Source organism: Macaca thibetana, chromosome 5 (assembly GCF_024542745.1).
Source record: "Macaca thibetana thibetana isolate TM-01 chromosome 5, ASM2454274v1, whole genome shotgun sequence".
In the NCBI taxonomy this organism is placed as follows: Eukaryota; Metazoa; Chordata; class Mammalia; order Primates; family Cercopithecidae; genus Macaca; species Macaca thibetana.
In genome coordinates this window covers 108387174-108409345 of record NC_065582.1, presented here as the reverse complement: position 1 = coordinate 108409345, position 22172 = coordinate 108387174, and the positions used below count along the sequence as shown (strand labels likewise).

Sequence of the window (22172 nt, the reverse complement as noted above, 5' to 3'; positions counted from 1 at the left end):
TCAGTGAGCTATGATCATGCCACATCCTTCCAGTGGCAGAGTGAGACCCTGGCTCAAAAAACAAAACAAAACAAAAATGCAATGTCTAATTCATCACAGTTTTAGGGATTGCAGGAATCTACGTTCCACATCAGTAGTTCTTAAAGTGCAGTCTGGGGATCCCTGAGAGTCCCCAATACTCTTTCAGGGACTCTACAAAGTCAAGCTTATTTTCAAAAACCAAGGAATTATTTGCCTTTCACTCTTATTTTCTTACAGGTCTACAGTTGAGTTTTTCCAGAGCTACATGATGTGAAGAGACAGAAGTAAATATTTTAGATTTGTGGGCCATAGGGTCTGTCAAAAGTACTCAACTCAGCCACTGCAGTAAAGCAGTCTTAGACAATCTGTTAACAAATGGGTGTGGTTGTGCTCCAATAAAGCTTAATTTACACAAATAGGCAGTGGTATGGATTTGGCTTGCAGATCCTAGTTTACCAACCAACCCCTGATCTAAACTGCAGCTATGAATCAAACATGAGAAAATGTCTGTGTCACACTCTTACAAGGCTTTGTAACAAGAAGGTGAACCAACACCGGATCACATGAAAATAACACAGCAATTTAAGAAGGACACAGTGACTACAGTGAACACTGAGAAGTGGTCCTCAAAGTGAAAGAGAAAAATAAATGCCTTAATCAAACACAAAAGCAAAAGCAGAGCAATCAGGAATCATTTAAACCTAGGCTCTACAAACATGAGGGCATCAGTATGTTAAAGAACAGCACATAACTAATGTTCACAATGAGGATTCTGAGTCAGAGGAAATGTTTAATTATCTTCTATATATTTCTATCAAAAGAGGCAAAGAAATGTATCAATTTAAACAAGACTGGCGTAACTATTTCTGTCAATGAGTATGCATTTTCACAGTCACTACCTGTCAAAGCCTGGGTCTGACTCACGTTTCTTTCCCATTCATTCTCATCTCCAGTGAATTAGCACATCCCTTTGATCCTTCCTCAGTCAAATGCATCCTAGGACTTTCCAACTACTCTGGAAAACAGTTTTGCCATATCTACTAGAGCTTGAACATACATATATCCAATGATCCATCACTTTCACTTCTAAGTATAACCATAGCACTATTTGTAATAGCCCAAACTGGAAACTACCAAATGATTATCAAGAGAAGGAGGAGTAATTGAATTGTAGTAAGTTTCCATAATGGCATTCCATACACAGCAACAAGACTGAACAATCTACAAGTACACACAACAATACGTACTGCTGAGAAAAAGAAGCCAGGAACATGATTTCATTTACAAAATGTCTAAAAGTAAGCAAAGAGAAATCTACACTTTTAACAGTCAGGACAGTTACTTTTAGACCAGGGCTTATGACTGACACCCAAGAGAGGTTAGTTTTGTTTTGTTTTATTTTGTTTTTTTTGAGATGGGGTTTTTCTTTGTTGTCCAGGCTGGATTTGAACTGGGCTCAAGTAGTCCTCCGACCTCAGTCTCCTGTGCCAGGCTTTATATTTTATTTTATTTTTTTGAATGGAGTCTCACTTTGTCATCCAAGCTGGAGTGCAGTGGCGCGATCTGGGCTCACTGCCACCTCTGCCTCCTGGGTTCAAGCAATTTTCCTGCCTCAGCATCCCGTGTAGTTGGAACTACAGGCATGCGCCACCATGCCCAGCTAATTTTTCTATTTTTAGTAGAGACAGGGTTTCACCATGTTGGCCAGGCTGGTCTTGAACTCCTGACCTCAAGTGATCCACCCACCTCAGCCTCCCAAAGTGCTGGGATTACAGAGGTGTGAGCCACCATGCCTGGCCTGTTGTTTTTTCGATTTTCATGCAGGTTACCTGGATGTGTTCAATTTGTTCATTGAAAAACTTCATTGAACTATGTATCTATGATACGGTACCTTTCTGTATATATATCATAGTTTACTTTAAAAATTCAGTCCTAGTTTTCAATATTATTATACTAATCCTGAACTATTATACTGCTCATTTCATACCACTTACTGGACTCTCTACCTCTAGTTCCTATCCTTTCCAATATGGTTGAAAGACAGGTGTGAAATTAATCTACCAGAAACAGCTCTTTCATCTTGACCCTTCCCTTGTACCCATCCTATACATAGAAGGACTGACCTTCATGGTTTCCCTTGACTTACAGAATAAAGTCTATAATCTCTAATTTAGCTTCACATTCAATATAATACTCTATATATTCCACTCTAAGTTCCAAACCTTTCTCCCGCATTATTCCCCCACAGCCTGCCCTTCCTGCCAGGTTGGGACTACTGTGCCATGTGTACTCCTGTTTCTATGCTTTGTCTACATTTTTACTACCTATTATTTGTAGCTTGAATTTAGCCCTTCATCAAAGAATACCCTGTGATAGCTCATATTGTCATTTAACGTTATGCTGTAGATGTCTTCTCTTTTTAAATTCAGGTATAATTTACATACGATAAAATGCACGGGCCAGCCTGTAGTCCCAGCTACTCAAGAGGCTAAGGTGCGAGGACTGCTTGAGCCTGGGAGTTTGAGGCCAGCCCAGGCAAGACAGTGAGAACCCTGTCTTTTTTTTTTTTTTGGAGATAGCGGCTTGCCTTGTCATGCAAACTGGACTGTAATGGTGCAATCATAGTTCACTGCAGCCTCAGCCTTCTGAGCTCAAGCCATCCTTCTGCCTCAGTATCCTCCCCCACCCCCTAGCAGCTGGTAGCTGGGACTACAGGCGTGTGTCACCATGCCTGGCTAAGTTTCGTATTTTTTGTAGAGATAGGGATCTCACTATGTTACCCAGGCTTGTCTCAAACTCCTAGCCTCAGGTGATCCTCCAGCCTCAGCCTCCCCAAAATGCTGGGATAACAGGTGTGGGCCACTGTGTCTGGCCGAGACCCCATCTCTTCAAAAAAAAAAAAAAAGCACACACTGTAAATGGTCAGTTTTATGAATTTTTACAATTGTATATCCCCACATAACTACTATGACCAAGATACAGAAACTTTTCCATTACTCCAGGAAGTTCTCCTGGATGCCTTTCCAGGCAATCTCCCCTCTCCCAATGAAGAAAACAACTTTCTGAATTTTTACAACCGCAGATTAGTTTTGCCTGTCCTTGGTGTTACATACATACCTTTCTGATAATTACGCATTTATATGTTCAGGAGAATGTGAAGGAGACCTCAGAGTGGAACTAAGGGGTGGTGTAGGAAGACCATGTCGACGCATCTCTTGGATTGCTCGTTCTCTATTAGTAAAGATCAAACAAGAGAGAGATAAACGCAAGCACCAGGAAAAATAAAAAAGTAGTATACAAATATAATAGTTATTAGCAAATTTGTAATAAATTATTTAATTAGTATTACTATTAAATTTAAATCCTATGTTTTTGTACAATTTTTAAGTAGTGGATAAAAGATTTCAATTAAAAAATTAAATATTATATGTACAGTGAGGAGCATTTTGCTTCTAAGGTATTATTTTAATGACAGCCTGCTATTCTGACATGGTTATAACATAATTGCTTTGAACAATCTCTTATAGTACATATTCTTTAAATTGAAATCTTTTATCCACTACTTAAAAATCATACGAAGACATAGGATTTAAATTTAATAGTAATGCTAATATACTAGTTACACTAATTATATATATACTAATATACTATATACTATACCATATACTATAACACTAATATACTAATTACATATAATATATAATACATATTATATGTAAATACATTATAAAATATATAATACAATATATAATATACAATATATATTTTATAAATATATATTATATAATTGCTTTGAACAATCTCACAGTACATATTTTAATTGAAATCTTTTATCTACTATTTATATATTATATGAGATATATTCTATATATTTATGTATTATGTAATATATATTAGTATATTATATATGTTATTATGTATTATAATATGTATCATATATTATATATTATAATATAGATTAGTATATTATATTATATATTAATTATAATACATATTATATATAGTGAAAATACATAGGATACTAACTGAATACACAGATAGACACACACAAACACTAGATGACGAGATGTTAAACTCAAAAAGGCTAATGGTGAGTATGGAGGGCAAAAATTTACAGATAAATTAAATTTTCTTCTTTATACTTAAAAAGATTATAACAAACCTGTTTAATGTGTTCTTAAAAATTAAATGCCTACATGCTAGGCCCTTCTGTGGGATTTGGTTCTGGTAACCACCCCTGGCTTTCATGACACTACATTTCCTGGTTCTCTTTCTACCTAGATGATTTTTCCTTAGCTGTGTTACTGGATCCTTTTCTCCTGCCTATACTTTGATGTTCCCCATAACTAGGTTTACTCGTTCTTCTTTTGTTTTTTTTTTGGTGTGTGTGTGACAGTCACTTGCTCTGTTGCCCAGACTCAAGCACAGTGGTACAATTATACCTCAAACTCCTAGGCTCAAGTGATCCTCTCACCTCATCCTCCTGAGGAGCTGGGACTACAGGTGCACACCTTCATGCCCAGCTAATTTAAAAAATGTTTATAAAGATAGGGGTCACACTATGTTGCCCAGGCTGGGCTTGAACTCCTGGCCTCAAGCGATCCTCCTGCCTCAGCCTCCTGAGGAGCTGGGACTACAGGTGTGCACCTTCATGCCCAGCTAATTTTTAAAATGTTTTTAGAGATAGGGGTCACACTATGTTGCTCAGGCTGGTCTTGAACTCCTGGCCTCAAGTGATCCTCCTGCCTCAGCCTCCCAAAGTGCTGGGATTACAGGCATGAACCACCATGCCAGGCCTACCATATCATCTTGCACATATAGCTAGCCCTCTCCCATCTTCCCGCCTCAAAATTCCCAAAAGTCAGATTGGAAAGAATCTATTGTCTCTATTATGCTTGCCTTCCCTGTGTCTGGGTCTGTCCCCACCAAGAATGGGGATTATGTTGCCATCTCCTTTGTGGGCTATTTATAGTCTCTGGACTAGACTCTTTCTGCCTTGAGCTCTTCAGTGTCTGAGATTTCTAATTAGTTCGGTGCTTCTCAAGATTTCTTCATTATTACTCTCCCAAAGGAACTTTTCTAGACTTTTTCCTCCCCAGATTATCCCTTCACCCCATGAAATTTTAATACACTGCTTATGTCCTGGCCCTTTGGAGAGACATAAACCATTCTACTAACTTATACTACCTAAAATTTTTTTGCTACCTCTATCCCCTACCCCCAAGAAACAATTTCTTCCTTTGGAGGACGGGAAGTAACATTGCACCCATGAGAATGCATGATGTAAGTGGATAGTAAAGAGCAAGAAAGACATGGTCATGAGGCTCACGGTTTCATTGAGGCCTAGAGGCAAAGAAAAGGGGGAGGAACTGTGGGGAGGTCTATAACCCTGGGCAATAGAGAGCTTGATTTAGGACTTCTGATTTGCAGAGAATTTAAGTTATCACTAAGAAATGGAAATCATTATATATGTATAGTTTAGTACATTCAGAAACTAGATCTTCTAAATTACAAGAAATTATCAATCCTGCTTTCATGTCTCTGCTGCTACCTAAGGCTTAATTTTTCGTTGGCTGGTTTGTTTTCTGAGACAGGGTCTCACTGTTACCCAAGCTGGAGGGCAGTGGCACGATCACAGCTCATTGCAGCCTCAACCTCCTGAGCTCAATCAACCTTTCCACTTCAGCTTCCTGAGTAGCTGGGACTACAGGCACCCATCATCATGCCCCAGCTAATTTTCAAAAATTTTTTTGTAGAGATGGTGTTTTGCCATGTTGCTCACGCTGATTTCAAATTTGTGGGCTCAAGTAAATCCACCTGCCTTGGCCTCCCAAAGTGCTGGGATTGCACAAGTCTTTTATGAAATTGTAAATATTGATTTCATAGCACACACTTCAAACAGCAAATCACCATAAAGTTTTGATGTAAATAGGTAAGAATAACTCAAAAACTGATCTAACAAGCAACTTGGCCACTATTTGAGAATGAAATCTCAGGAATGCAGACGTCTATGGTGTTAACATAGTAGCAAAGAGTAATGGAAGAAAAGTAACGTGGCAATTGATTTGCAAGTTAGACTTTAATTTAAAGCAGGTCTCTTTCCGGGTTTGTAACACTTGGGGATTAAATTTTTCAACATAAAGCAAATGAACCAAATTATGAGTGAATATGAAAATTACTAAGCTATAGGGAATACATTGGAGAGGTTAAGGGTACAGGTTTTAGAATTAAAACCTGTTTGGTTTTACTCTTGGTCCTACCATTTACTATTTATGTGATCTCAGTTTCCTTTATGTAGGCATAATAATAGATTGTTGGTGGGATTAATCAGACACTTATATAGTGTCTGGCCCACATCTGTTAACTGCTGTTACTATCTTCAATATCATTACCTTTATTATGATTTGTATGTGGAACATCCTACTTGAACCATACATTTCGGAGCTCTTGTACGGATTGTTGTTCCTTCTCTACACTCTCTGAAATAACTGTGGGCTCTAATTTTGCCCTACAGAATGCTATAGGAAATATTTATACAATACTTGCTATTTTACCTTATTTTTCAGATTAAACAATTTTATTCAATAAATATTTATAAAGCATCTGCTATGTAATACTTGCTATTTTAGTTACTGTAGAGCTGTTATCGTCCCCAGTACTTGTTGCCTTTTTTAAAAGGAAGAATTGCCAAAGAAATGTACTTTATGTATTAGCAAGTTTGCTATTTGTAAGCCATATTAAATACTTTCTGAAGTATGATAGAGAACACATAAAAACACTGTCAAATGTTTAAAAAATTTGTCTTACCGTTCATATCTTTCAGTTGAGATCTGCCTTTTCAGGGCATCATAATCTGTTTGTAACTGTGCCACTTTAGCTCGAAGCATGGTGTTTTCCCGGCTTTGACTAGTTCTTAAAAACAAATTTAAAAATCCAGAAATAAATGTTCTGTTTTGTAAAGTCAAGTGCTGTGGTTTTTTAAATTAATAAAGAGAAGATCAAGACCTTTCAACAAGAATTCTCTAAACTTGTAGAGCTTTTATCACATTTTCTTTTTCATTCATTTATTTATGAAACATTTACTGAACATCTATTACATACTAAGCACTAAAGCAATGCTAGGGATACAAATTTGAATGGGACATAAACTGTAATATCAAGATGTAAAGTGTCGTCATTGGCTCTTTCTTGACGCTTGCCTTGGAAAGAGAAATATTAATATTTTTAATACCTTTCAAAAGCTCATTCTTCCATGCGTACTCTACTCTGGGTTTCCTTCCCTCTTCCTACAAATATGTCTAAATCCTTCTATTGTAAAAGTATTACATCATCAATCTCTCCCAAAGTAATCAATACACGTAATGTGGGTCAAATCTCGTAGCCTTTTTAGAGTCCTTTTTCCTAATCTACAGCATAAAACACAGCCACCTCTTCTTCTCCTGAGAACACTCTCTCTTCACTGACTCCTCTGTCCATTCCTCAAATGTAGGTGCTTTCCTAATGTTTTCTCTTCTCATTACTCTGCCACAGTACCACCTCTGTAGTGAAGATATACAGGTCTGCACCTCCCAACACGATGTTTCTCCCGAGCCAGTCTCCTAAATTTCCAAAAGCAGCAGACATATAAGCCAAATATTTTGGTTTTGTACATCCTTCATATGCTTTTTGTTTGTTTGAGACAGAGTCTCGCTCTGTCGCTCAGGCTGGAGTGTAGTGGTGTAATCTCGGCTCACTGCAACCTCCACCTCCTGGGTTCGAGTGATTCTCGTGCCTCAGCCTCCTGAGTAGCTGGGACTACAGGTGTGCACCACCACACCTGGCTAATTTTTTTTTTTTTTTTTTTTTTGTATTTTTAGTAGAGATGGGGTTTCACCATGTTGCCCAGGCTGGTCTCAAACTCCTGAGCCCAGGCAATCCACCAGCCTTGGCCTCCCAAAGTGCTGGGATTACAGGTGTGAGCCACTGCACCTGGCCTATCCTTCATACTCTTAACCTTTCCTCCACTTCAAAAAAATTAAAAAATTACCCTTCACAAGCAATTGTCTTTGCATAAATTGACTTAAGACACTTACAATTTGCTTTCAGAAAGGGTTAACTTCTCCTTAAGTAGCTGGATTTCTGTATCCTTCTCATGGGAGGTTAAGTGAGAATGAAATTCTTTATCTCTGTTTGTAGCCAACAATGATTCGAGGTTTTTAACTGTATGTCTCTCATTTGACAGTTGTTTTTTCAATAGGTCTGACTCTGACTTTACATTTTCTAATTCCACTACAACCTACATGAAAAACAAAGTAAGATTACTTCAGTACAATTTAAATTTACTCTGAAAAAATTATGTATATGACAATATAGCTCTGTGGAACTAGTCATCCATCACTTGTTTCATTTTGGGTATTGGTTAAAGATTATGAACCATTTCTTTAAGTATAAGAAAGACACTTTATTTTCAAAATAATCTTTGTTACTATGGGCTTATTTGGCTATAGGATCTACTCCAATCCTCAAATAGTGTTCAGTCATGGTACCTTGTCAAGAGAGGGTCATTAAGATAAAATCATAAGGGCAATGAGATCCTTCTGGTTGAATATGCTTACTCTGACTACATGATCAAGTCAGTATTGCAGCTTCTCAGTACTTGAAAATAAGGATACTACTAGATGAGTGAAAATTGAAAACAACCATGTTTGAAAACAAACACTAGGTTATTTAAAGTAATGCCTCTGTTTGGGAATGGCAAATTCTAGCTAAATAGACTTGTTTAATTAAGATTTAAACACCTTGAGATTTTTATCGGGAAAAATATTCTATTTTGGAAGCACTGAACCGTTCAATCCTTCATTCAAGTCTTACTTTTTTTTTTTTTTTTTTTTTTTTTTTTTTGAGACAGGGTCTCACTCTGTTGCCCAAGCTGGAGTGCAGTGGCACAATCTCTGCTTACTGCAGCCTCAACATCCTGGGCTCAAGTGAACCTTCCCCGCCTCAGCCTCCCAAGTAGCTGGGACTACAGGCACATACCACATTCCTGACTAATTCTTTGTATTTTTTGTAGAGATAGGATTCTGCCATGCTACCCAGGCTGGTTTCAAACTCTGGAGCTCAAGCAATCTGCCTGACTTGGCTTCCCAAAGTGTTGGGATTATAGGTATAAGCCTTCATACCTGGCCTCAAGTCTTACTTTTAAACAGAGAAAGAATGTAGTAGGATATGCTCCTAATTTATAATCAGAAAATTCATAATTTCCTAAATAGCCATCTATTCCAAAACAGCACCCACTTTCATCACTACGTTTGCCTGAGAAATCTTGCAAAGAATCAAGCAGTCAAATCTGGTTGTCAAAATCCTGTAGTCAAAAGTAACTACTGTAGGCCGGGCACAGTGGCTCACGCCTATAATCCCAGAACTTTGGGAGGCCGAGGCCAGCAGATCACCCGAGGTTGGGAGTTTGAGACCAGCCTGGCCAACATAGTGAAACCCCATCTCTACTAAAAATACAAAAATTAGCCAGATGTGTCAGCAGATGCCTGTAATCCCTGCTACTCGGGATGCTGAGGCAGAAGAACTGGTTGAACCCAGGAGGCGGAGGTTGTGGTGAGTCGAGATCGCGCCACTGCACTCCACCCTGAACGACAGAGCAAAACTCCATCTCAAAAAAAAAAGTAACTACTCTAAAAGGAAACAAATATATGCATGGTATGGTGAATGCCAAAGTAAAACAATTAGAGTAGGGCTCAATACAACAATTTGCCAAGACAATTTCTCTTTCTTACCCTCTCAAACTCAAGGTTTTTGGAATTCAGTTGCTGCGTCATAATATCTTTGCCTGAATCAAGTTTAATGCAAAGTTCTCTAAGAGATGATAAGTCATTTAATACTGTTGCTTTCTCATCTTCTTGATGTCTCAGCTCTTCTTCTAATCGAGACATGGCTTTTGCCATTGATGAGATCTGAGATTCATAAGCATGATGGGCATTTATGTGCTGAAAAAAGAAAAAGAAACAAGTAAAAAGTTAAAATAACCCAAACATTTTAAGAACCTGAATGTGCACAGCCAACAATTTCACTTCAGAAAAATATGACAGTCAATTTTTGCTTATTTTAAAATACTCCCAGGAAGCTGCCTACTATTTAAAGATGACCTATTTAATGCTTAACAAAAGGAATTGTGTATAATTATTAATCATGGTAACTGTGTACCTCATGTGTATATTTATATATTTGGAAGATGTAAAAAAGAAAGTTATTGTGTCAGGGGGTTGTGGATATGAGGAATTTTTGAAATTGCATTAAATTTTTCCTTTATAAATTATCTTTGTTATAATAATGCCATTTCAAGAAAAAGTAACATATATACATATCACTCCTCAACTGTCTTCAGTTAAATTCTAAATTCCAAAAATGGGGTTTATTTCAAAACTAAATACCTGAAGAAATTTAAATTTAACTTAAATAATAGTAAGTAACTTTTTAATATTTTAATAACTGAAATAATGGAAAAAATTTCAAATACTGATACATTTTTTAAAGAAGAATCCACAGTTGAAATTTCTCACAATTTGAATTATGAGTAATAAATACAAACTGATATAAACTCTACTTCTGGGTTTTGGGAAGAATTCTGCATTTGAAAAATAAAATTATTGCAACAGGCTATTAAAATGGCTGGGTACAGTGGCTCACGTCTGCAATCCCAACACTCTGGGAGGTTGAGGCGGGAGGATCACTTGAACCCAGGAATCTGAAACCAGCCTGGGCAACATAGTGAGAACCTGTCTACAAAAAAATACAAAAATTAGCTGTGTGGTGGCACATGCCTACAGTCCTTGCTACGTGGGAGTCTGAGGCGGGAGATCACCTGAGCCCAGGAGTTCAAGGCTGCAGTGAGCTATGGTCAAGCCATTCCACTCCAGCCTGGCCAATGGTGCAAGACTCTGTCTCTTAAAAAAAAAACTCCATGAATCCACATTGAAAATCTAATATTGTGCTGTGAAGATTCAATCAACTTCAACAATCGCAGAAAAGTATTTAGATTTTTTAGTGCATTACTAAAAGCTCCCCTAAACAAATACTTTATTGTGAAATTGGCTTATACTTTAGTAAAAGCTAATTTCATATACTACATAAGAACACGAACAATAATAAAGAACAAAATAATTGAAGATTAGTTGAGAACAGTTGCTGAAAAACTCTTCTGAAGGTTGAAAAGGATTCCTTTAACTAGTTATTATACTCTTCTTAACAGAAAACTTTTAGAGACAATGTATTAGTTCCCTAGGGCTGCTGTAACAAACTACCACAAATGAGGTGTTTAAAAAAAACAACAGAAATTTATCCTTTCACAGTTCTGGAGGCTGGGTGTTGGCAGGGCTGGCTCCTTCCAGAGCTTCTGTGGGGGAATCTGTCCCATGCCTCTCTCCTAGCAACTGGTGGATGCTGCCAGGGCTTGGTGTTCACTGACTTGTAGACATATCACTCCAATCTCTGCCTCAATCTTCACACAGCCTTCTCTGTATATACGTATCTAAATTTCCCTCATCTTTGAAGGACACCCATCATTCTCTGGGTTAAGGCCTGCCTTAACCCAGCACAACCTCATCTTAACTTGTTCATATTTGCAAAAACCCGGTTTCCAAATAAGGTCATGTTGACAGATACTGGAGGTTAGGATTTCAACGTATCTTTCTGGTGAACACAATTCTCCTACCCTCTGGTCCCCCAAAATTCATGTCCTTTCCATATACAAAATACATTCACTCCATCCCAACATTCTAGCATCAACTCTAAACCCAAAATCTCATCTAAGCACCATCTGAATCACATATGGGTGAGACTCTGAATATGGACCACATTGGGACAAAATTCTCCTCCATGTACAGACCTATGACACTGGAAAACAAGTAAACTGCTTCCAAAATAAAATGGTGGGATAGGCATACAATAGACAGTCCCACTGTAAAAGGGAGAAAATAAAAGGAATAAAGGAGTTACTAGTCCAAAGTCAGTCTGCAACCAAGCAGGCCGAATCTATTAGATTTCAAAACCCAATAATAATCATTTGTGCCTTGTTTATCTGGTGCTCTGTCCTCTGAGCCAGCCAGGGTGGCCCCACCCTGTGTCCCACAGGGGCAGTGGCCTTGCCCTCTGAAACCAAGGAGACAGACAGTAGCTCCATCATCTGGACCTGTCTGGGCTTGTGGTGGTAGCCACAGCCCCACCAGCCTCTGAGCTGCCCTTGGTGGCCTTGCTGGTCTCTGAGCTACCCTTAGAGTCATTCTGTCCTTTTTTTGAAGGTGAACTAGCAGCCAACTAGCTCTGTTGGTCTGTTTTCTGCTAGTAGGATCCCAGAAGTCCAATAGCCTTCCTTCATTTCATCCCATTTCTGCTTCTTTCAGTCAAAGCTGGCAGTGATTCTGCTGAGATGACTGATTGGATTCATGAGTCACATATCTAATCTCTTCACCAAGAGGTTTTCTAGTCACACTCTACAGCATACTGTCTGGATAGGCTAAGAATTTTCCAAAATCATCAAGTTCTGGTTTCTTTCCTTTTTGTTTTATTGAGACAGGGTCTCACTTTGTCACCCAGGCTAGAGTGCAGTGCCACAATCTCGGCTCACTGCAGCCTTGACCTCCTGGGCTCAGTCCCCCAAGTAGCTGGGACTACAGTCACGTGCCACCACGTTCAGCTAATTTTTTTGTATTTTTTGTAGAGACGGGGTTCTGCCATGTTGTCCAGGCTGGTCTCGAACTCCTGAATGTAGTTTTTTGGTGGATACAGGTGGATTGCTTGAGCGATCTGCCTGCCCTGACCTTCTAAAGTAGTAGGATTACAGGTGTCAGCTACCACGCCCAGCTTCATATCTTGGTTTCCTTTTTGCTTTTTAGTTCCTTCCTCCATTTCTCTCTTTCCTCTCACATTTTACTACAAGTAACAAGAAGAAACCAGGCTGTCTCTTCTGCACTTTGCTTGGAAATCTTCTCAGCTAAATATCTGAGTTCATCCCTTACAAATTCTACTTTTCTCCCAACAGTAGACCATAACTTAGCCAAGTTCTCTGTCACTTTATAACAAGTAACATCTTTTCTCAACTCTTTCTGAGACATCACCAGAGGAAACATTCATATTTCTGGCAAAATTCATCCATGACAACATATGTATTCTGTAAATAACAGAAGTTTTCTTTACAGCTCTCACTTCTTCTGAGTCTTCATCACAATTGCCTTTAATGTCCATATTTCTACCAATGATCTCTTCAAGGCAATCTGGGCTTTTTCTGTCAAGCACTTCAAAACTCTTTCAGTCTCTACTCATTACCCAGTTCTAAAGCCACTTTAATATTTTCAGGTGTTTGTTGCAGCAGCAACCCACTTTCTGGTGCCATAATCTGTATTAGTTTCCTAGGGCAGCTGTAACAAACTGCCACAAATTGTGTGGCCTAGAAAAATAGAAATTATTCTCTCATAATTCTGGAAGCTAGAAGTCCAAAATTCAGGTGTTGGCAGGTATGGTTCCTTTTGGAGATTCTGAGGCAGAATCTGTTCTTTGCTTCTCTCCTAGTTTCTGATGGCTACTGGCAGTCCTTGACATTCCTTGACTTTTACACATATCACTCTAATCTTTGCCTCCATCTTCACGTGGTGTTCTCTCCTATGTCCAAATATCCATTGTCCTATCCACTATGACCTCATTTTAACTTGACTCCATCTACAAAAACACTTTTTCCAAATAAGAGACTGGGGGTTGGTACCTCAATATATCTTTTTGGAGACTATAATTCTATCCGCTACAGATAGTCAATACTTTCTCCTGAAAGATAAAAATTATAAGACTACACAAACAAAACAAAAATGATAATAATGGCCAACTATTGTATATCAATCTAACCCTGGGTCCCTATACTTTAACTGAACTCACATTTTTTATTATGAGATTTTTATAGACTGTCTTTATGACAAAATCTTATTTAAATCTACATGCAAAAAAATAATGGTGGGCTCTTACCTTATATCATTTGTAAAACTTAACTCAAAATGGATCAAAGACCTGAGTATATGAGCTAAAACTATAAAACTCTTTTTAGAAAACATAGGGGAAAAGCTTTATGACACTGGAGTTAGCAATGATTTCTTGGATATGACACCACAAGTATAGGCATCAAAAGAAAAAAATAAATTGGACTTCATTTAAATTGAAAACTTCTGTACATCAAAAACTGTTGAAAAGGCAACCCACACAATGGGAGAAAGTACTTGCAAACCACATATACACTAAGGTATTAATATCCAGAATATATAAAGAACTTCTACAACAACTTAAAACAATCTGATTATAAAAAATGAACAAAGGATTTGAATAAGCATTTCTCCAAAGAAGATACACAAATCATTAATAAACAAATGAAAAGATGCTCAACATCACTAACCATTACAGAAATGCAAACCAGAAGCACGAGATACCACTCCACTCCCATTACGATGGCTCTTGTAAAACAAAAAATTAAAAAATTACAAGTATTGGTGAGGATGTGGAGCAACTGGAACCCTCATGCGTTGCTGGTCGAAATGTAAAATGGTGTAGCACCTATGGAAAAACCACATGGCTATTCTTAAAAAAATTAAATACAGAATTATCATATGATTCAGTAATTCCACTTCTGGGTATACACCCAAAAGAACTGAAAGCAAGCACCTCAACAGATATATTTGTATACCCATGTTCACAGCAGCATTATTCACAACAGCCAAAAGGTGGAACCAAATCAAATGTCTATTGACAGATGAATGGCTAAACAAAAATGTCGTACATACATACAATGAAATGTTACTCAGCCTTAAAAAAGGATGAAATTCTGATACATGCTACACAATACGGATGAACCCTGAGGTAAAGTAAACCATAAGGCTAAGTGAAATCAGTCACAAAAGGACAAATATTGTGTGATTCCACTATATGAGGTACCTAGAGTAATCAAATTCACAGAGATAGAAAGCAGGGTGACAAATAATGGTGACAGTTACACAACATTGTGAATGTACTAATGCCATAGAACTGTCTACTTAAAAATGGTTAAAATGGGAAATTTGATGTATGTATCTTTTACTACAAAAAAAAGTAATGGGGCTTGTATGAAAATTAAGAGAATGACAGAAATTTACCACTGAACTTGATTTTATCAATGTTTACAACCTCAGGTCAATAAAGTATCTTTGAGGCCGGGCACGGTGGCTCATGCCTGTAATCCTAGCACTTTGGGAAGCTGAGGTGGGTGGACCATTCAAGGTCAGGAGTTTGAGACCAGCCTGGCCAACATGGTGGAACCCCGTCTCTACTAAAAATACAAAAAATTGGCCAGGCATGGTGGCGCGTGCCTGTAATCCCAGCTACTCAGGAGGCTGAGACAGAAGAATTGCTTGAACCCAGGAGGTGGAGGTTGCAGTGAGCCGAGATTGTGCCGTTGCACTCCAGCCTGGGTGACAGAGTGGGACTCTGTCTCAAAAAAAAAATAAAAAAATAAAAATAAAAATAAAGTATCTTTGAATGTTTTGTTTCACCAAATAACATCTTTACAAAACAAATAAATATATTACCTCTTGAATTTCTTTTTCTAATAGCTCCACTCTTTCTCGAAGATGTCTCCTCTCAGTGTCAATAGAAAGAAGTTCCAGTCGAACTGAGCTGCTTTCTCCCTCCGCTTGATGGGCTTTGACCTCCCAGTCTTCAGCACGGTTATGAAGCATCTGAAATCTATCTAACAAATCTTGATTTTCTTTTTCCTGGTTTAATCATAATAAAATTGTTTCTAAATTAGTAACTGTCACTTACTGGAACACCCATGTCATAAATACATACACACACACAGCATTCTGTTCTAATTTAGGAAGCATTAGTTATCTGTGCAGGTACCACAATAAAATCTATGGGAAAAATAGAAAAAGGCAGTAGGCAGGATCTCTACTTTAAAATGTTTAATATCTAATTGTAGAGGCAGAATAAACCAACATGAAAAAGTTAAAAAAAGAAAAACCCTCAGTCTTAAATCCAACCTAAATAGCATTTTTCACCTTGGCAGCCATTAAGCTCTCCCATCGTGACACCTCTGTTATGTATTTATGAACTCTGCTCTTCATTTCTTCTTTTTCTTGCACTGCTGCTTCCAATTCCAATGAGATTTCCTACAAATAAAAAAAATTAAAGACAATCTAAAATGAACACACCACCAAATAAATTTTATTTATATTCAAATAATTCCTTTGGAATTGGAGAATAAGATAGAGTAGGACAAAAGGAAAACTGTTCCTAAGTGTTATTTTCACATATTTTTCCTGGCAGATCTCATCTTTTTAAAACTTTTCAGACAGAGTCTCATTCTATCACTCAGGCTGGAGTGCAATGGCGTGATCACAGCTCACTGCAGCCTTGACCTTCTGGGCTCAAGCAATCCTTCCACTTCAGTCCTCCAAGTAGCTGAGATCCCAGGCAAATGTCACCATGCCAGCTAATTTTTTTTAATTTTCTGAGATGAGATCTCACTATGACGTCCAGCCTGGTCTCAAACTCCTGGGCTCAAACAATCCTCCTACTTTGGTCTCCGAAAGTGCTGGGATTATAGGCGTGAGCTACCACGCCTGGTCTGATCTTGACTTTTTAACCAAACTTTATCACACATTTCCCATAATAGTCCTGATCATGTATCTGATATTTACACTAAGGGCTAGCTATGGTCAGGGGCTGACATTAAAAAAATTCATATTTCATCAATATGCTTTATGCTGAATAATACTGAAAACAATTTTTTAAAAACATAAAATATTTAAAACAGGAAAATCACTGGTTTTCTCAGTATAATCTGTTAGGAAACCAGCACAAACAGAACTAATACCTTTCAGTATTTACCATTCTAAAACACTCATTCATTTAACTACAGGTATATTTCAGAGCAGACAGAAGTAAGCACAAATAATTAAAACCTATCCTGAGTCTTTAAAACACAGAAACTTTGCTCTGGGAGTGATGCTGATGTCCTCACCCATTGGGTGACAATGATTTCTGACATACAGAATTTCATGCTCTCAGCTTTAGGTTTCCTTGCAACAAAGACCAAAATGGTGAGAAGATCAGTTGCACCCATTAGACACCCTGTGATATACAGCAGCATTCTAAGCAACTTTATTTTTTTAGATGGAGTCTCACTCTGTTGCTCAGGCTGGAGTGCAGTGGCACGATCTCGGGTCACTGCAACCTCCACCTCCAGGTTCAGGTGATTCTCCTGCCTCAGCCTTCCGAGCAGCTGGGATTACAGGCGCATACCACCACGCCTGGCTAATTTTTGTATTTTTAGTAGAGATGGGGTTTCACCATGTTGGCCAGGCTGGTCTCAAACTCCTGATCTCAAGTGATCCACCCACCTCAGCCTCCAAAAGTGCTAAGATTACAGGTGTGAGCCACTGCGCCCAGCCTAAGCTACATTTTTTAATACCCTGATAAACACCATGGTCCTTAATGAATTATTTATATCACTTATTTTTATGTCATTAAATTTTAGAAAAAAAATTTAGAGCTGTAATATTTAGCAAACAATGGATAGTATAAAACTATCAAATTTTATGCATTGTGTTCGTACTTGGTTTTCTCTTGCTATTGTAGCCAGGTCATCTTGCAATCTTCTGTTTTCCTTAAAAGCAATTTCTCTAGATCTTCCTACTTCATCGAGTTCTTTGCGAGCTGCATCAAGCTGGCGCCGGAGGCTGTTTATCTCACGATCTCGATTAACTAATGTTTCTTTTAGCTGGCTGTTAAATGAGTGATGTGAAAATAATAAAGAAAACTTATAAAAACTGTAGTTCATTTAAAAGAAAACTTATAGTCTAAGTATACTTAGAATACAAATATACTGTGATTATAAGAAATTATAACTGCTGCATTAAGATACCTATTAATTAGGTAGAACAGATATTTTAGAGCTCTACCAATAATTACCTGCAAATGAAGTAAAAAAAAAAATAAATGTATTAATCCAACAGTCAAGTAAACACAGAACACTTTCAAGTGTTAAAAGTTGAATAGCTTGAGCCCAAGAGTTCGAGACCAGCCTGGGCAATATAGGGAGACCCCATTTCTACCAAAAAGTTTTTTAAAATTAGCTGAGCGTGGTGGCACATGCCTGTAGTCTCAACTACTCAGAAGGCTGAGGTGGGAGGATCACCTGAGCCTGGGGAGGCCAAGGTTGCCGTGAGTGGAGATCATGCCACTACACTCCAGCTTGGGCAACAGAGTGAGACCTTGTCTCAAAAACAAACAAAAAGTAAAGCATAGATTGAATTGGCAAATATTTATTAAATGTCTATATCCCCACTATTATATAAAATGTTAAGGGTAAGTAAAATAAATAAGCAACTTTTTTCTTGAAGTGGCTTACAATCTGCCTGGAGAGACTAGATATAAAACGTAAAATTTTATGACAGCGCTCAAGATAGGTTTAGATGGACAATAAATTCAAGATTGGCTACTAAGTAATTTAAGTTTTAATGATTAGGCTCCAAGTGGCATAATTACAGTAAAAATAAGGAACAAGTAGGTATATAGGAGAATAGTTAATAAGACATAAGTGTTATGTGGATGACAGAAAAGGAGAGGTTAAAGAGGATAACATATTTTCAAGCTGGAGACTGAGAAAATGATGCTACCATTGACAAAAATGGGGAAATTGAAAGAGAAATTCTTCTATTGCTACATTGCTACTGAATAGATAAAGCTGTATTCACTGAAAATCTCCTAAAAAGCTGGATGTAATTTCATTAATGACTTACTTCACAGCTGATTCACACTCTGAGATCATTAGCTTCATTTGAGCAACAGTTTTCTCCTATAGAAATTACAAAAATGTGTAAGATTTTAAACCAAAATGTCTTTAGCTAAATTTATATAACTTGTCATACTCATATAGTTCAAATATGCAGCTCAATTATATAAAGTAAGCCTAAAACAAAGCTCCAAGTGAACATATCTCCATGTCCCAATCGTACTTCACATACTGGCGTGTTTTGACCTACCCTTGAATAGTTTTCTTGAGTTTGCTTTAATGAGATCTGATAAAATCACATTCTAGAAATAGATAAAATTACATTTTGAAGATCAACATTATTTGAAAAAAATGATATTTAAACATTAGAAAACATGGTCCTGGGTCTTAGAAACTTCTACATGGCCAATAATAATTGCATATTTGGGAAACTTCTGGTTCTAAGATGGTGGTGTAGTCACAAGCTGACTTCATTCCTCACAAAGAAAACCAAAAATAAATATACAATGTTAACATTATCATCAGCACTATCCCAGGACTCAAATACGAGGACAAGTCAGTTCCTGGGCCACAGAGACGTAAAAAACCTCTGAGCACACAATGACAGAATCGAATTTGCACATCTGTGATGTCCGTTCCCTCAATCTGCCTGGCACCAAGTACAAAGGAAAATCTCCTCTAATTCATGGTTTCTACACTGGAAAAAGTGAGATTGAGGTGGACAACCAGCTTTTCTACTATTTTGCGTAATTTGGCAGGAGACCTGTTCCATGCCTCAACACACAGGAAACATCATGGATACCTGAAGGGAGACCTGTCCCTGAGGACACCCAGAGACAAAGTGGTGAGGTAGGACTACCTCCTCATCCCTGGAAACTCTTCTCTGTTCGGCCAAAGACAGCAAATCAGAGTGGTAGTTCAGTAACACCATGCTGTAGGAGGTACATTCCACAGGTCCCCTGGGCACAAACCCTTAGCCAGCCCTTCGACACTGCTGGGACATCCCCTTTGGGACTCCCCCATCCCAGATAGGTAGGGGTGTGAGCATTCACTAAAGCCAAGGCAAACTTGGGCTTTAGCCACCATCTAGTGACAAAAAGGAGGCAGTAACCTATGAAAAAAAGTATAAGAAATTCAATAAAGTTTGAAGAATCTCTAAGCAAACATAACCAATGAAAACCAAAACAAGCCAGGCTGGGTGTGGTGGTTCAGGCCTGTAATCCCAGTACTTTGGGAGGCTGAGGCAGGTGGATCACCCGAGATCAGGAGTTCGAGACCAGCCTGGCCAACATGGTGAAATGCCATTTCTACTAAAAATACAAAAATTAGCCAGGTGTGGTGTTGCATGCCTGTAATTCCAGCTACTTGGGAGGCTGAGGCAGGAGAATCGCTTGAACTCGGGAGACAGAGGTTACAGTGAGTTGAGATCATGCCACTGCACTCCAGTCTAGGTGACAGAGCAAGACTCTGTCTCAAAAAACACAAACAAAAACAACAACAAAAAAACAAGCCAGACAGAGAAGACTGGAGTAAATAACTAATCCTTCGAAAACACAGACATACATCCACAAGAAACAACAGCAAACAGGGAACTATGAACTCTTCAAATGGACAAAGCAAGGAACCAGTGATTGATCCTGACAAGACAATGACACCTGAGCTCTCTGGCCAAGAATTCAAAATTGAGGTATCAAGGAAATTCAGTGATCTCTAGAATAACACAGAAAATTCAGAAATTTATCAGAAAAAAATTTTTAATATATATTTTTTGAGACAGGTCTCATTCTGTTGACCAGGCTGGAGTGTCTGGAGTGCAGTGGTGTAATCACGGCTCACTGCAGACTCAACCACCTAGGCTCAAGGGATCCTCCTGCCTCAGCCTCCCATGCAGTTGGAACCACAGGTGCACACCACCATACCTGGCTCATATCAGAGAAATTTAACCAAGAGATTGAAATAATAAAAAATGGCAAACAAATCTTAGAATTGAGAAATACATTTCCTGAACTGAAAAATTCATTGGAGGATCTCAACAGGAGAATGGATCAAGCAAAGGCAAGAATCAGTGAGCTTGAAGACAAGCTATTTGAAATTACACAGGGAAAGGAGAACAACAACAAAAGAATAAAAAGGAACAAAAATTGCCTACAAGATATAGAAAAATACAAAACTGAAGGATTACTGGTGTTCAAGAGGGAGTTTAGCAAGATCAAGGGGTAGAAAGCTTACTCAAAGAAATAACAGAACACTTTCCAAAACTTGAGAAAGACAAATTTCCTGGTGTAGGAAGGTCAGAGAACACGAAAGAGATTCAACCCAAAAAAGACTGCCCCAGGCCGGGCGCGGTGGCTCAAGCCTGTAATCCCAGCACTTTGGGAGGCCGAGACAGGCGGATCACGAGGTCAGGAGATCCAGACCATCCTGGCTAACACCGTGAAACCCCGTCTCTACTAAAAAATACAAAAAACTAGCTGGGCGTGGTGGCGGGCGCCTGTAGTCCCAGCTACACGGGAGGCTGAGGCAAGAGAATGGTGTAAACTCGGGAGGCGGAGCTTGCAGTGAGCTGAGATCCGGCCACTGCACTCTAGCCCGGGCGAGAGAGCAAGACTCCGTCTCAAAAAAAAAAAAAAAGACTGCCCCAAACATATAATAAACTCTCCAAGGTCAAGGACAAAGATAGGATCCTAAAAGCAGGAAGAGAAAAGCAAATGATATAAAAAGGAACTCCAATTCATCTAGAAACAGACTTCTCAAAAGAAACCATACAGGCCAAGAGGAAGTAGACTATCATTTTCAAAGTGCTAAAAGAAAAAAACTGCCATACAAGAATATGTTATCCAGCAAAAGTGCCCTTCAATAAAGTCCTTCCCAGATAAACAAAAGCTAAGAGAATTCACCACGAACAGGCACATCTTAAAAGAAATGCTAAGGGAGTTCTTCAATTAGAAAGAAAAAAACTAATGTGCAAAAAGAAAACATTTAAAGGTATAAAACCCACTGGTAAAATTAAATACAGAGACAATCCCAGAACACTCTAATACTGTAGTTGTGGTATACAATCCACTTATAATTCTAGTCTGAAGCCTAAAAAACTAATCTATCAAAAACAATAGCTACAGCAACCTGTTAAGAGACAGGCAATACACAAATCTGCAAATTAAGACAACCATAGGTCAAAATGCAAGGGAGATAAAGTGTAGAATTTTTTTTAGTTATTTCTTTGTGGGTTTTTTGTTTTGTCTTTTTGTTCGTTGTTTGTTTTTTAGAGACTGGGTCTTGTTCTGTCACCCAGACTTGAAGTGCAATGGTGTGATCATAGATCACTACAGCCTTAAACTCCTGGGCTCAAGTGATC

The 22172-nt window shown here is 38.3% G+C and overlaps 1 protein-coding gene across 2 annotated transcripts in view; it reads right to left on the bottom strand.

The window, feature by feature from the left end:
* CEP135 (centrosomal protein 135) overlaps positions 1-22172 on the bottom strand; it is an 84131-nt gene that overhangs the window by 5700 nt on the left and 56259 nt on the right. The window contains exons 18-25 of one of the 2 annotated variants that reach the window (XM_050789774.1): positions 18825-18880; positions 17639-17807; positions 16080-16190; positions 15606-15791; positions 9789-9998; positions 8094-8296; positions 6829-6933; positions 3139-3252 (exon numbers count right to left, since the gene is read on the bottom strand). In XM_050789774.1, the coding sequence (XP_050645731.1) occupies positions 3150-3252; positions 6829-6933; positions 8094-8296; positions 9789-9998; positions 15606-15791; positions 16080-16190; positions 17639-17807; positions 18825-18880 (1143 nt within the window). In that variant the 3' untranslated portion in view covers positions 3139-3149. Of the gene's footprint in view, positions 1-3138; positions 3253-6828; positions 6934-8093; positions 8297-9788; positions 9999-15605; positions 15792-16079; positions 16191-17638; positions 17808-18824; positions 18881-22172 lie in introns of those variants that run through there. The other variant, XM_050789775.1, reaches the window with a different exon arrangement.